Raw genomic sequence first — 15604 nt, forward strand, 5'->3', positions numbered from 1 at the left:
TTATAATTAAATTTTATTGCCAGCTCAAAATGTTTCGCACTTCTTTTATCATTGCAAATCGCGGGAGTATCTAAGCTTCATCCTCAGTCAAACTCTGTTTATAAAAAAGTTTACAAGTTTTACGAATTGTAAAAATTTAAATATTTTATATATCTTACCTATTTGTTTTTTTATTAAGTTTTAAGAAACCCAATTTACGTAAGGAACAAACTTTAAAACCAAATTTGTAGATCAGTTTTACTAGAAAAGAAAGATCTAAAGACAGGAGTACTTTTCAAATTATATTTATACTTAACATAAGAAGATTTTATTTTAAAAGATTAGTTTTTTCCTAAATATCTAATCAAAATAATTATAATGTACACCACTAGAATTTAGTATACCACTTCCCGAATCAGCTGGCACATAGGTGGAGTCCGGTGGGAATTTGACAGAGTTGCGCTTTAAGGATTGACGTTGCTTTGACTCGTGGCAATGTGTAGCATACCTCAACTCTTCGGTCATTTCAGAACACAAAGTTTGCGTTTCGGTCAGTTGTAACGTATTTTTAGAATTCCAACAAAACTCTAAAATGGCAACAACAACTGCTAAAGCTAAACCACATAGTAAGACTACGAAAACACCTCCTTTAATGAACGATTAATTTGTTAGTGTGTAAATAAATATATTATTTTAATCTAATTTTACCTATGTTTTCTACTCCCAATGCATTTGCTTTCGATTCCTTACTTTTTTCATCCCGATTGCAAACGTCACCAGTATTTTTCCACCATTTATCATATAATATTTGTATGATCCCTTTTTCTTGTAATTCCAAGATTGCTAATGACATAGGATCGCGCCATAGAGAACCTTTTGGCGTAGCAATTCCATAACCTTTTGAATCGAGAAGCCCGCCAATTTGTGTTAAGTTACAGTCTCGCTGTACTGCGTAATCCAGCATTGTTGATTCCATAAGAAAGGCATAATTTCCTTCTATGACACGCTTAATTCCTTCCTCATAAGTTTTTACAAACACCGCAGAATGTCGTGTTTCCATATACTGCCACATTTTTTGATAAGTATCAATTTTAGAATCCTATAAAACCGAAAAGCAAAATATTACTAGTAATAGTTAAATTTTAATGTAAAGAAATAAATGCTAACATAAATTTTTGCGCCCCCGCATATGCGGGATAGAATGTTAATCCCTTATACGAACGAGTTGAAAACCAAACTCTACAGACATATGCATAGCATTGTGGGTCTTATTGTTTTCTACGTTAAGCTTAGCATCCAGCTCTCAAGAAATGTAAAAACTTCATATAAAAAGAACGCTTTAGAAACGGTCAACAAACTTTCCTGCCAAAAATTTACTTGTGCTGGTATGCAGCTCAAAAGTAATGTAGTACTAATTTTTAATACATTTTTTCAATAAAATGCGAATATGGCAAACCTGGTTTTGCGAAGAAACATGAAATCAACAATTGTTTCTTGAAGGAAGTTCAAAGTAATCGTTAAATTCATCCTAAATTAGTTAAAATTATTATTATGAAGTATATTTCATTTTGAAATGTTGTATAAAACTTACTAATCATCAACAACATTCCTTAAATCGCAAGGAAAATATTTATGTTACTACACACATACATATATGCATACATATTACGCCAAAGTTTATTTTCTTTGTTTATTCTCTCTTGCTCTTCTATTGTGGATCATTAACAATTCGCAACCAGCTGTCAAAATTACTTGCAGAAATAATGTATTTTTTTTCTTGAGCCATTACTTGAGAGCTGGATACGAACCTTAAATAAAAAGATTTCTTGCTTTTTACACAATTGTGCGTGGCAGAAGCAAAGGGTATGCCGGCTTCTGAAACTCTATATAGCTTTTACGACTGTTAAATTAAATTTAAATTTTAAATTTTTTTCACTTCTTCTTATAATATATAAATACATATATTATTAGTCGCTGTAAATACATATGAGTTAAGAGTACAGGCGATTTTGCCTTTTCTACTTAAAAAATGTTTGAGAATGAGCTTTGAGTTTTAGTAGGGGAAAAAATTTACAAAAAACCCTTGAAGAGTATTGACTTAATCCACTTATTATTAATTTATAACTAAAGCTTTATTTTACATCAGTTAATTCATTAATATGAGAATGAGAGAATACGTGGAATGCTCACAACGATCATTAAACCTTCTTTTTAGTCTGGACAATTTATCTGCGCCTAATTCAACGTTAACTCTGTCATGTAACTTCGAGGTAGAAAAATGTCATGGTAGGTTGAAAATATTTTTAAATATTTTATTTAGGGCCACTTGAAGTTTGTGGATGTGGAAGTTTGCGATATCGGCCTATACTGGGCCCCATAAAAAAACACAGCTGGAAAATAGACCTGAATAGATACATTTTGTTCGTTATACTAGTACTTATCTTCTATTTATAAATGCGTATAACGACCGTATTAGTATGTTAAAGCACGTTATCTTTAAAGGTCAGTCTAGGGTCTAGTATCAGTCCAATATATCTAACAGTCTTTCCCAGCTGACATCGAAAGATTTAAGTGAAATATGACTTGTTGCGGGGAAGATGTTTTTACGCTTCCTCGTGAAATAAATTGCTTGAGTCTTGTCAGTATTAACAAGTATTTTCCATTTGTTAAAGTAAGAGACAAAGCTATTAAAGTCCTCTTGGAGTGAATTTGTGATATTAGCTGCAATGAGCAGAGCATTACAGTGTCGTCCGCAAAAATAGAAGCCGTACTCTTACTTAGAGCTGGGAAATCAGAAGTAAAAATGTTATGCAACAATGGAGACAGACACGAACCTTGGGGCAACCAGCATTGATGTCAATTTAGCGAGACTATATAAATAAAAATGAATCGCCAAAATGTATGCACGCTCATAACTCAATAACGCCTGGACCAATTTGGCCAATTCTTTTTCTTAAATGTTCGTTGAAGTTCAAAGATGGTTTTTACGGCGAGAAAAATTCGAATAATTTCCGGAAAACCCCTAAAAACAGCCTTTTTCTTTTCCCTATACAAACGTTACATACACACATACATACATAAGTATGTACATCTATATATATAAAAATCAATGTCTTATGTAAGAAAAAATTACGAAAGTTGCCGGAAAAAACCAAAAAGCAGCCCTTTTCTTTTTCTTTTCTTTTCCTTATATACAAATACATATATATATGATTGTTTGTTTGTTAGTAACGCTAACGCTCGAGAACGGCGGAACCAGTCTTCATGAAATCAGAAGTTGTTCGCTGTGGATCTGGAAAGGGTTAGATATAAAAAAAACCATAACTTTTCATAAGGAAAAGTCGAAAAATTGGATATTTCCAAAAAGTGACTTTTCATACAATTATTTTTTGTTTTGTTTTTCAATATTTTGATTTGTAAATTAGTTGAATCGTTCAATTTCGGTCGCTTGCTTTTTTATTCCGGCTATTTAAAAGAATAATTATTGAAAATTATTCAGTGAAAACTTTATGTGTGTTTCAAACGAAGTGATCATATAAGAAATTATTTTAAAGAAAATGCCGACACGTCCAAAATCAAACATAGGTCGATGTACTCGAAATGCTCGGGGCGTGTTGTCACAAAGAGTATCACAAAGTGCAGTGCGACGTCCACGAAATAGATTTGCAGAAGATCATCATGCAAGAAATCCAGCAAGACCTACGCGAATACGACGTCGTGTTTTGAAAGATATGTTCCGTGCCGCATTTGATTACGACCCTTCAATCGACTATAATGTACATGGATATATTGGAATGATGGATGTTATATGCCCACATTGTGAAGCGGCTAAATTCTCGGGTGAAACGGCTGGAATGTGTTGCGCTAACGGGAAAGTAAAATTGCCGGAATTTAAACCGCCTCCTGAACCATTACAATCATTAATTTTTGAGACATCACCAGAATCGAAACATTTTTTAAATCATATACAAGAGTACAATTCGTCTTTTCAAATGACTTCTTTCGACGCTACCAAAATTATAAGAGATCAATTTATGCCGACATTTAAGGTGATTGCATGGAATATTTGATGGTTTTTTCAATAAATAGGGAAAAATTTATTCCTATAACATTGCATACATATTACAGATCCAAGGTAAAATTTATCACCTAGCGGGTTCATTGTTACCGCTCCCCGACGCTAACCATCAATTTTTACAAATATACATATTCCATCTTATATATAAAAATGAATCGCAAAATATGTTGGTAAGCGCATAACTCAAAAACGCCTGGACCAATTTTGCCAATTCTTTTTTTTAAATGTTCGTTGAGGCTCAAGGATGGTTTTTACGGAAATTTCGAATAATTGCCGGAAAACCCCTAAAAAGAACCCTTTTATTTTTCCCATACAAACGAATGAATGTTGTTAGTAACGCTAATGCTCGAAAACGGCTGAACCAATCTTGATGAAATTTTCAGAGGTTGTTCGCTGTGGATCGAGGAAAGTTTAGAAATAAAAAACCGTATGCCTTTCGTGAGAAAAAATCGGAAAATTGGACAATTCAAAAAAAAAGAACTTTTTTTCATACAAAATTTTTTTTTCAACTTTTTTCCTTTTGTTTTTCTATTATTTTAATTGTTCAAATTTGTCATTTGCTTTCTTTATTTCGGCTATTCAAAAAAAAAATTTTGGAAATTATTCAGTGAAAGCATTATGTGTGTTTCACCCAAAGTGACCAATTACAGATTGAACTTTGTTACGATGCCACGAAGCAGTCGCGCTAATAGTGGTCGGCGTTCTTTTTGGCATCAACATCCATTGGCAGCCAAAGGCACATTACCGAGTACTCCCATGATGCGATGACATACGTGCGGTCACTCAGCAAGCAATCGTCACGATCGTCGTGCTGTGACGACTTTTCAAACAACAGCTGTGATGTCCGATGGACTTTATCTTAAAGCAACGTATGGTATAAATGGTGCTGTTAGATGTACTCTGTTGAGGTGCAAAGAAAAGGTTTGTCGCACGCACACATTCTTCTTTGGATGGTGGATTGGTGGCGGTGGTTACACCAGATCAAATTGATGAAATCATTTCTGCGGAAATTCCTGATCCATAGAAAGACTCAGACCTTGCGGACACTAGAATCCTTTTTCGGTTTGTATGTCAGCATTCAATTTAGAAGAGTGAATATCGAAGTTGACGACACATGGATCTTACTATCTACTACTATCTTCGATTGATATTGATTACTATACGCTGTTCAACTTCATTTGAGTCATTGCGTAGTGTGAATGGTACGGTGTGTGCAACTTTTTGAGAATGTTTGCAATTACAATTGCTTGAACATGTTAATCACTGGAATCAAACATCGCATCGTCCATCGTCTACTTCGAATACAAATGAAGATCGCACACTTTTCGCGATAATCATTTCGACATATCAGCCTTCACAGCCGCGTCAATTATGGGATACGTGCAATAATGATATTGACGAAGACATTTTATAGAACATCGCTTTCGCTAAGAATTGGAAATGGGTCAATTCCGGTTAATACTTCCGATGGTTTGATATAAATTCCATCTGCCGTTTATCAGTTCACGAAAGATGAACTCAGCGCGAATGTTCGGACATTGGACAAATTATCGTAACTATGATTCCTTAAGTGCACGCATAATGTTAGCTGACAAAAATACTGATGTTGTTGACTTAAACTGAAAGATTCAAAATCAAATTCTGGAAGACTTCCGCTCATACAAATCGATCGATCCTCTTGACAATGAAGAATTATCCAGTGGAGTTTCTAAATTTATTGGAAATGCTTGGTATGCCACCGGATCATTTCCGTCTCAAAGTAGGATCTGTCGTTATTATATTTCGCAAATTCGTGCCGAAACTGTGTAATAGAACCCGACTGATTGTGGCGCAGCTATCGAATACAAGGAGAAAGAATGTTTGATTCCGTTTCCAGTGAAAATTGAATTTGAGATGACAATCAACAGGACACAAGGATAGTCGCATAGTGGCATTAATTTGGAAACGCTATGTTTTACACACGGCCAGATATACGAGGCGCGCTCACGAGTTGGAAAACCATCTTTTCTGTACACAGGAACCGAAACCAAAAAATGTTTTTATCAAGCTGCGTTACAATGAAAAAAAAAAAAAAAAATTAAATGATAAATTCAACTTTAGTTTCATTTCAAAATATATAATTTCACGCAGAAAAACGGCTGCGGGGCCAGCTAGTATGTATATAAAAATGAATGTTTGTTTGTTAGTAACACTAAGAGAACGGTTGATGAAATTTTTAAAGGTTATTTGTTGTGGATCGGGAAAGGTTTAGAAACAAATACTTTATACTTTCCATGAGGAGAAGTCGGAAAATTGGACAATTCCAAAAATTAACATTTTTCATACACATTTTTTTCAATTTTTGTTTGTTTTGTTTTTCAATATTTTGATTTGTAAATTATTTGAATCGTTCAATTGTGGTCGCTTGCTCTTTTATTCCGGCTATCCAAAGGAAAAATTATTGAAAATTATTCAGTGAAAACTTTATGTGTGTTTCAGACGAAGTGATCAATTAAAAAAAAATAATATTTGTCGGCGTTCTTTTTGCCATCAACGTATGGCAGCCCAAAGAAAGGCAAGAAGTACTCCCAAAATGCGATGACATACGTGCGGAATTATGGATCGCGGTGAATCAGCTGGCGATCGTAATGATATCACAGCACGACTTTTTAAACAATAGCTGCGATGTTTGACGGTCTTTATCTTGAAGCAACCTATGGTATATATAGTGCTGTTAGATGCTGAATGTATTCTGTTGCATGTTGCCGCACGCACACATTCTTCTTTGGATGCGGATGGTGATTACACCAGATCAAATTGATGAAATCATTTCAGCGGAAATTCCTGATTCAGAGATAGATCCAAAATTATACGAAGTGGTGAAAACCAATATGGTTCATGGACTTTGGGAACCTTACAATCCCACTTTAGTTTGTATGTCTGACAATAAATGCACGAAACACTACTCATGTGCTTTTCTTTCGGAAACGGAAATGGGAAATGATGGATATTCACTGTATCGGCGTCGCTCACCAGACGATAATGGCAGAACATTTAGCATTTAGAGGCGTGAATATCGACGTTAACAACGCATCGAACTTGACAACACATGGATCGCCATACTCGCCACTTTTGTCTAATTCACATTCAAAACTCATGTCAATGTTGAATATTGTAGAATGGTGAAATCGATCAAATACCTTTGCAAGCACGTCACCAAAGAAAGCAACATAGCGGTTGTTGCGTCAAGCGATAAAATATACATATATTTAAACCTAAAACTAAAATTAAGAAAAATGAATTTTAAAAAATTAAAAATATTGAATTATATTAGTATTGTATACTTACCCTAATAATGTTATATATACTTACCTTAATCTATTACTATAAGTTAACAAAATGAACTACTCACCTCTTTTTGTACATACCTGTATACTTCCATTCCAACTGTTTTATCCCGTTAGCTTTAAGATTTAGGCTAAGTCATCTAGTTGCTAAAATAAAGAAAGGAATTGTAATTAGACCGGAATCAAGATCGTTCGCTAATTTTTCGTCGCAATATCGCAAGTTAAGCCACGGTGCAGGCAATTGGTTGAATTTTAATTCAAGTTAATTCACGTGTCCCGACAATTTGTTTTATCTCAAAAACTCTTGAGAATTTTCATGGCGCCCGAGCAGGGACATGAGCGTGATTAAAAAATAAAAATTAAATATAGTACAAAATTATCTTTTTCGCAACCAATTGCCAAATTATCGTTTTCGGTTTTCGGTTTTCACGGTTAAGTGAAGTGACAAGCGAAGAAACCAAGTTAAAAAAAAAAAAAAATATTATAAAAAGGATTAAAAATCCATATATACAAACATATATTGTACACATACATATATTTGAAGTGCGTGCAGTGAAAACTTCCAACACAAAAATATATACCGACATACATATATAGTGCGTGCAGTGGAACCTAGAAAAAAAAAAAAATAACAAAATATACATTTACATACATATATAATACGGATATAAGTGCAGTGGAAATCTGTGAAAAAATATATACATATATACATACATACTGTGTGAAATCGAGTGCTGAAATACTTACTTGTTTACTTACCTCAGCCTAAAACAAAAAAAAAAAAAAAATCAAAAGGAGAAAAATTGTGGAGTGTGTGCATAATATAAAGTGAAAAATTCACCAAAGCGAAGAATAACGAATTAAAATAAAAGGTGAACTATTTATGCGGAACAGTGGTGGGTGCAAAGAAAAGCTCTAAAGTTTTCGAAATACCAAAAATAATAATTACGAAAAAAAAACAGTTTTATAAACTGTTTAAAGTGCCGCAAAACTAAAAAACCGGTAAAAGCCTAAAAACCGGTAAAAACCAAAGTGCCGGTAAAAAAGACGAACCGTTTTCATCCGTTGATATAATCACGTCGCTGCCTTCAACCTCCTGCTGCCGTCGCTCCGCTGCTGTTATAACTCCGCTGCTGCTATCACGTCGCTGCCTTCAACCTGCTGCTGCCGTCAATCTGTTGCTGCTGCCATCACTCCAGTACTGGTGCCAAGCCACTGCTCCTATAATTCCGCTGGTGCCATTACTTCGTTGCTGCCGTCTATCCGCTGCTGCTTACGTCGTTTTGGCTCTCCCTTTTCACATTACAGGCTTATTTATCGTTTTCTACATATATTATATATCATACATATATGTACGTATTATATGTACATATATTGAAGTGAATGTGAAGGGATTTTGGGATTGCGGATTCGCCTACATTAAGGTGCGACCTTTTTTTAAATCGCATAATTTTAAAATTTTAATTCGGTCAGTTTTTTCGCGTATTATCTCGGGTTTTCGCAAATTTAATTATTGGACAATATTTTTCCGCGTTAAATTTTCGACTGTGCTAGTGCTCATTTTGCATAACTCATCGGTTTGGCTTTCGTATACTTGGGAATCGATATTATTCTTTCTCGTTTTCGTAACCGATTCCAAATATATTTGTTGCCAACCTTTATTGCTATTGGTTTGGCTTTCGTATATTTGGTAATCTATATATCGTCACCTGAAATGCAAAATAACGTATCATCAAAAAATTCGAAATTGAGAGTCTTATTGATTACGCTTCACTACTTCAAATTACATACATAATATTACATATGTTCAACATTTCCTGGTTCTGCGGTCAGATATAAACCAATTTTAACCAATATTAAAATTTTGTTTCACTCATGTTCCATTTTATTTCGTGTTTCATTCATGCCACTGTAAATTTCCGAAAATGTTGTTACGTTATTTTGCATTTCAGGTGACGATATATATATTTTTTCGTTTTCGTTATCGATTTTTAATATATCTGTTGCCAACCTTTGTAGTTTTTTTTTTCGGAAACTCAATTTAAACACGCAAAATGAGCAAGCCAAAACCAACTATCGCCAACCTCTCTCCAAGTAAGGAGTTAATCGACTTAAAGTCATTAAAGCGTCAAAGGACGGTGGCAAAAAATAGTATTTTGCGAATAAAGACGGGCCTTTTAGAAAAAACCATGTCGTTAGATCCAATTGAACTGGAATGTCGGCTCGACATATTAAATTCACATAGCGAAAAGCTAATGAAATGCCAATCTAAAATTGAACAGATTGATGAAGACGGCATGGCCCGAGGGGAGTTAGAATATATTTTAGCCAAAAATAGAACGTCAATTGCCGAAACATCTTTTGTAGCTTCTCACAGCTCAAGGCTCCCTAAAATGAATTTGCCGAAATTCAAGGAAGAATATTCAGAATTCAAAAATTTTATGAGTTTGTTCGAGAGCTTGGTTCACAATGATCCAAATATCCCAGATATAGAAAAATTTAACCATTTGGTAAATTGTCTATCTGGAGAGGCTTTGGGAACAGTTAAAGCGTTTCAAATGTCGGATGAAAATTACCCGAAAGCGTTGGCAAGCCTCAAAAAGGTCTATGATAACAAATGCTTGATATTTTTCAATACAATATCTAAACTTTTTGAGCTGCCAACCATCCCAAAGCCATCCGCGCCTTCATTGCGATCAATGATTGATGAAGTGTCTGCCGTTTACGATCCTTTGCTATCTCTGGGCGATGAGAAGCAAATAACAAACGCCATTATAATACATATAGTTATGACAAAGGTTGACTCTGTCACCCGATCCAAGTGGGAAGAGCAACTTGACTACGATCACTTACCATTATGGAAGGATTGCGAAGCAACTTTAAATAGAAGATTGCAGCAGTTAGCAGCGGAAGGTGCATCCTGTTCGAGGACGAAATCCGGATCCACAACCAGCATGAGCCACATGAAGCAGCAACACATGGACAGGACAAAATCTGCTTTAGTTGCTGCAGATGCAAAGCAGCCGACTTATCGAAAATGCAAGTCAAAGGAACACCCTTTAGCTGCCTGCCCCACTTTCAAGGCGCTTCCTGTACAACAGCGGTTCGAGTTTGTGAAATCGGTGCCCTTATGCATAAATTGCTTGCGTAAGGGGCATACGGTATCCAAATGCAGAGCGGATCGATGTCGTGTATGCAACCGATCGCATCACACATTGTTGCACCAGTACCCGGTTTCCTTCCCCGCTGCATCTCATCCACAACCATCAACCACTCATGCCATGCATACAGCCAGTATGCCGGATCGGGTCATGTTGGCAACAGCAGTGATTCAGATAAGGACCAGTTGTGGAGAGTACCTCCCTGCGAGAGCGTTGCTGGACTCAGGCTCCCAGGTCAACTTTATGACGGAGGACTTGGCACAAAAGTTGCGGATTCGTCGCCAACACAAAACGTTAAACATAATAGGAATTGGAAATTCCAACACGAAAGTGGGGACAAAATTCAGCGCGTTTGTTAAGTCGCGGGTAAATAATTACGAATTTTCGGCGGAATTCTGGATAATGCGTTGCATTTCGGCTAATCATCCAGACCATAACATAGATGTTAATGGCTGGAAAATTCCGCACAATATTAAATTGGCGGATCCAGAATTCCATAAATCAAAAAAGATTGATATCTTATTGGGTGCAGAAACCTTTTTCGATCTGTTAGCGGTTGGCCAAATTAAAAGTGGCCCTAATCAACCAACGCTACAGAAATCCCTTTTAGGGTGGATTGTGTCTGGCAAATATGCTAGCACTCTAAGTCCTCCTCCTTCTGCAACTAGCACATTATGCCAATCTGAAGATGACTTAACGTCAATTAATTCGGTGGTCCAAAAATTTTGGGCGTTAGAAGAATTACCTTCAGAATCAAATGGCATCAAATTCACACCAGAGCAACAAGAGAGTGAAAAATTTTTCATAAATACAACTGAAGTATTGCCTTCAGGACGGCTTCAAGTTAGAATGCCCTTTAAAGCTGATCGTAAGTTACTCGGTAACTCATATGAAACCGCAGTTCGGCGGTTTCAGGCCCTGGAAAGAAGGACATTAAAAGATCCAGAACTTCGCAAAATGTATCTGGACTTTATGAATGAATATAGAGCCTTGGGTCACATGAGCCCAACGAACAATAAGATCCCGAGTGAGCCACACTACTTCATTCCGCATCAATGCGTTTTAAGGCCCGAGAGCACAACAACCAAATTACGTGTTGTATTTGATGCCTCGAGTCGATCTTCAACTCAAATAGCGTTGAATGAACTGTTGATGGTAGGTCCAACCATCCAAGAAGAGTTATACTCAACTCTTCTTCGTTTTCGTTTACACAAGTACGCTTTAACGGCAGACATTACTAAAATGTACCGCCAAATAATGGTGCACGAAGAAGACAGAAATTGTCAGCTTATTGTGTGGAGAGAGCATCCTTCTGAGCAAATTCAAATTTTTCGTCTTAACACCGTAACATACGGCACTGTGCCTGCTCCATTTCTCGCAACACGGTGTTTGCAAATGCTCAGTGATGCGAATACAATGAAATACCCACTCGGTTCATTGGCCATTAAAAGAGACTTTTATGTTGATGACTTATTAACAGGATCTGAAAATTTTGAGTCTCTAGATCTTATAAGAAGTGAAGTAATTAAAATATTAAACTCGGCAGGATTCACTTTAACAAAGTGGTTTTCGAACCACCCTAAATTTTTCGACAGTGATTGCACTGAAAAGTCATTAAGTTTCAATGACAAAAATTCTACTAAAACGTTAGGAATCCATTGGTTGCCGAAAGAGGATTTGTTTCGATTTGTTTTGAATGCCAACTTTAATGATCTGCGAGCCACTAAACGGAACATATTGTCAGTCTCCGCTCGCCTTTTCGATCCTCTTGGATTATTAGCCCCACTAGTTACCAAAGCAAAAATCTTATTGCAAGAGCTTTGGATTCAAAAACTAGATTGGGATGAGTCGATTCCATTGCGCCTCAACACTAGCTGGCAGAATTTCAAAGCCAACCTACTGCAGCTCTCGTCAATTAGCATTCCTCGGTATGTAAACTTAGAGTCGACTGCTACATGCCAAATCCATGGCTTCTCCGACGCTTCAATAAGAGCGTACGGATGCTGCATATACATACGAAGCCAATCTGCTAGTGGTGTCAAATGTATGCTGCTTACTGCAAAGTCTAGAGTGGCTCCGCTGAAGACCAAGTCTCTTCCGCGTCTCGAGCTCTCGGCAGCACATCTTCTTGCCAAATTATGGTCACGAGTTGCACCAATGTTGAGTCGACGATTCGAGAAAATTACATTTTGGACAGACTCTGAAATTGTATTGCACTGGGTAAAACACATCCATCTTCATTACAAACCTTTGTCGCAAATAGAGTGTCCGAAATCCAAGAATTGACTGACAATGTACAGTGGCGACATTTGCCAACGAAACAAAATCCTGCGGATCAAGTGTCTCGGGGTTGTAACGTGGACGAATTGAATAATTCAACTATGGTTTTATGGTCCACAAATTCCTCCTAGAAGACCCCTGCATTATGGCTAATTAATAACCACTTCCAGCTCTCAACAGAAGACGAAGCATTAGAGTAGCTGAAGAAAGCTAAGCATTTACATTAATTTGACTGCTGAGAAAAATTCAATATTGGACCTCATTGAAAAATTCTCTTCTCATAAAAAATTGCTTCGTGTGGTCGCATATATATTACGATGGATCAGGCGACCACCAAAATCCTCCAGGGGACAAGATCTGACTTCAGAAGAGCTAAACTTGAGTTTCTTGAAAATTGTCCAGGTGACTCAACATTCCGAGTTTGCGAGCGAAATCCAGAAACTGACGAAAGGCACGACGCTACCCGCAAACTTGCAAAAACTCAACCCGTTTTTGCATGAGTACTCGGATATGTCGCTGTCATTCAAATTAATCCGAGTAGGAGGTCGCCTATTAAATGCACCTCTCCCATACGATGCCAAATTTCCGCTTTTATTAAATAAAAGTTCGCACTTCGTTATAACGTACTTACGGTTCCTGCACATTCGAAATCACCACGCTGGGGCAAAAGCGTTGGTTGCGCTTCTTCGAGAACGCATATGGCTAATTAATGCCAGAGAAGCTTGCAGTAGAACCGTAAGAAATTGTACACACTGCTTTCATTACAAGCCGAAGTTGCAAACCCAAATTATGGGAAATTTGCCAGTTGAAAGACTTCGACCGTTACGACCCTTTCTGATATGTGGCGTAGATTTTTGTGGTCCCATATATACAACGTTAAAAATACGTGGTCGACCACCCGCAAAGACTTATGTATATAGCAGTTTTCGTTTGCTTCACTTCAAAAACAGTACATTTAGAACTAGTCTCGGACCTGTCTACTAATTCTTTTATTTTCGCCCTTAAAAGGTTCATTGGTCGCCGAGGGATGCCACAGAAAGTATTCAGCGACAACGCAACCAACTTTGTCGGCGCCGACCGCAAGCTGCGCGAGGTGAAGGAGGCGTTCCTAGCGCAAGCGCCAGAACTAATGGGGGTTCGCAGCCGAAGAAGGATTCAGCTTCGGCTTTATACCACTCCAGGGCGCCGCACCTCGGCGGATTATGGAGGCGGCCGTGAAGTCCGTCCAAGCATCTGCTCGTTCGCGCACTCGGAAACGCTCTACTCACGACGGAGGAGCTATCAACACTACTGGCCGAAGTGGAGGCCATTTTGAACTCTCGTCTCCTTAGCACCGTTGGGACAGGACCCCAACGACGGAGAAGCACTAACTCCAGCGCACCTTTTAATCGGTTGCCCTCTGCGAGCACTGCCACCAGCACAAGTGCCAACGGACCCACCTGTTGCTGCGAGAGATGGCAACTTGTTTGCTGTCTCAAGCAACAGTTTTGGCGACAGTGGTCCAAAACCTACATGACGGGCCTTCAGGAACGCAACAAATGACTGCACCCCAAACGCAACCTGCAGCCAGGCGATCTCGTCCTCGTCCACGAGGACAACGTGCCGCCACAGCAGTGGATACTCGGACGCGTCGTCGCCACCGTCGAAGGGCACGACGGCAAGGTGCGAGTCGCAGAAGTAGCAACCAAGACGGGCACGATTAAGCGCCCCATCCACAAACTGGCTGTCCTTCCACTGGATGGAAGGAATCTGATCCTGTCAAGGTGGCCGGTGTTGCGTCAAGCGACAAAATATATATTTAAACCTAAAACTAAAATTAAGAAAAATGAATTATAAAAAATTAAAAATGTTGAATTGTATTAGTTTTGTATACTTACCCTAATAATGTTATATATACTTACCTTAATCTATTACTATAAGTTAACAAAATGAACTACTCACGTCTTTTTGTACATACCTGTATACTTCCATTCCAACTGTCCGTCCCGTTAGCTTTAAGATTTAGGCTAAGTCATCTAGTTGCTAAAATAAAGAAAGGAATTGTAATTAGACCGGAATCAAGATCGCTCGCGTTTTCTTTCGTTCGCTAATTTTTCGTCGCAATATCGCAAGTTAAGCCACGGTGCAGGCAATTGGTTGAATTTTAATTCAAGTGAATTCACGTGTCCCGACAATTTGATTTATCTCAAAAACTCTTGAGAATTTTCAGCGGTTATTAGCATTGAACAATATGAGATCAGCAATATCAAATGGGTTGATATGTGAACCGCAATAAAGCGCTTTGTAGGATGTTTACTTTTGCAATTCATGAAAGTTTTCCGACTGTTGTGCGTCTCGCGTTCAACTTCATTTAAGTCATTGCGTATTGTGAATGGTACAGTGTGTGCAACTTTTTGAGAAGCATGACAGCAGTTGCGTTTGCTGGAACATGGTAATCACTGGAAACAGACGAAGGGCAATGCAATAATTACTTCGCATGCCACTGAAGTTCGCATAGTTTTCGCGAAGATCATTTCGACATATCCAGCCTTCAAATTCGCGTTAATTATGGGATACGAAAAAATGACATTGCCGATAACATTTTACATTGTATTCGCTAAGAATTGGAAATGGGCAAATTTCGGTTGATACTTCCAGTGGTTTGATATCAATTTCACATCCCTTTTGTCAATTCACTTCAACGGAAGATGAACTCATCACGAATGTTTATCCGCACATTGGCAAAATTATCGTAACTGCAATTGCTTGAGTGCACGCGCAATTTGAGTTGCCAAAAATAC

General features: G+C 37.6%; 1 protein-coding gene across 1 annotated transcript; it reads right to left on the bottom strand.

Annotated features, from left to right (window-relative positions):
- Positions 1-260: 260 nt before the first annotated feature.
- LOC120779592 (glutamate receptor ionotropic, kainate 2-like) lies at positions 261-1076 on the bottom strand. The gene is made up of 2 exons (XM_040111936.1): positions 688-1076; positions 261-626 (listed from the first exon to the last, which is right to left on the bottom strand). The coding sequence occupies exons 1-2, from the start codon at positions 1049-1051 to the stop codon at positions 340-342; spliced, it is 651 nt and encodes a 216-aa protein (XP_039967870.1). The 5' UTR covers positions 1052-1076; the 3' UTR covers positions 261-339.
- Positions 1077-15604: the final 14528 nt, after the last annotated feature.

This window comes from Bactrocera tryoni, unplaced genomic scaffold (genome assembly GCF_016617805.1).
Source record: "Bactrocera tryoni isolate S06 unplaced genomic scaffold, CSIRO_BtryS06_freeze2 scaffold_11, whole genome shotgun sequence".
NCBI classification, from domain to species: Eukaryota; Metazoa; Arthropoda; class Insecta; order Diptera; family Tephritidae; genus Bactrocera; species Bactrocera tryoni.

What these genes read in the sequence shown, in the direction of transcription:
- LOC120779592 (XM_040111936.1), bottom strand. Translation starts at nt 1,051, where the DNA reads ATGTGGCAGTATATGGAAACACGACATTCTGCGGTGTTTGTAAAAACT. An exon ending in ATTGGGAGTAGAAAACATAG is followed by an intron (nt 627 to 687) that starts GTAAAATTAGAT and finishes CGTTCATTAAAG; the next exon opens with GAGGTGTTTTCGTAGTCTTA.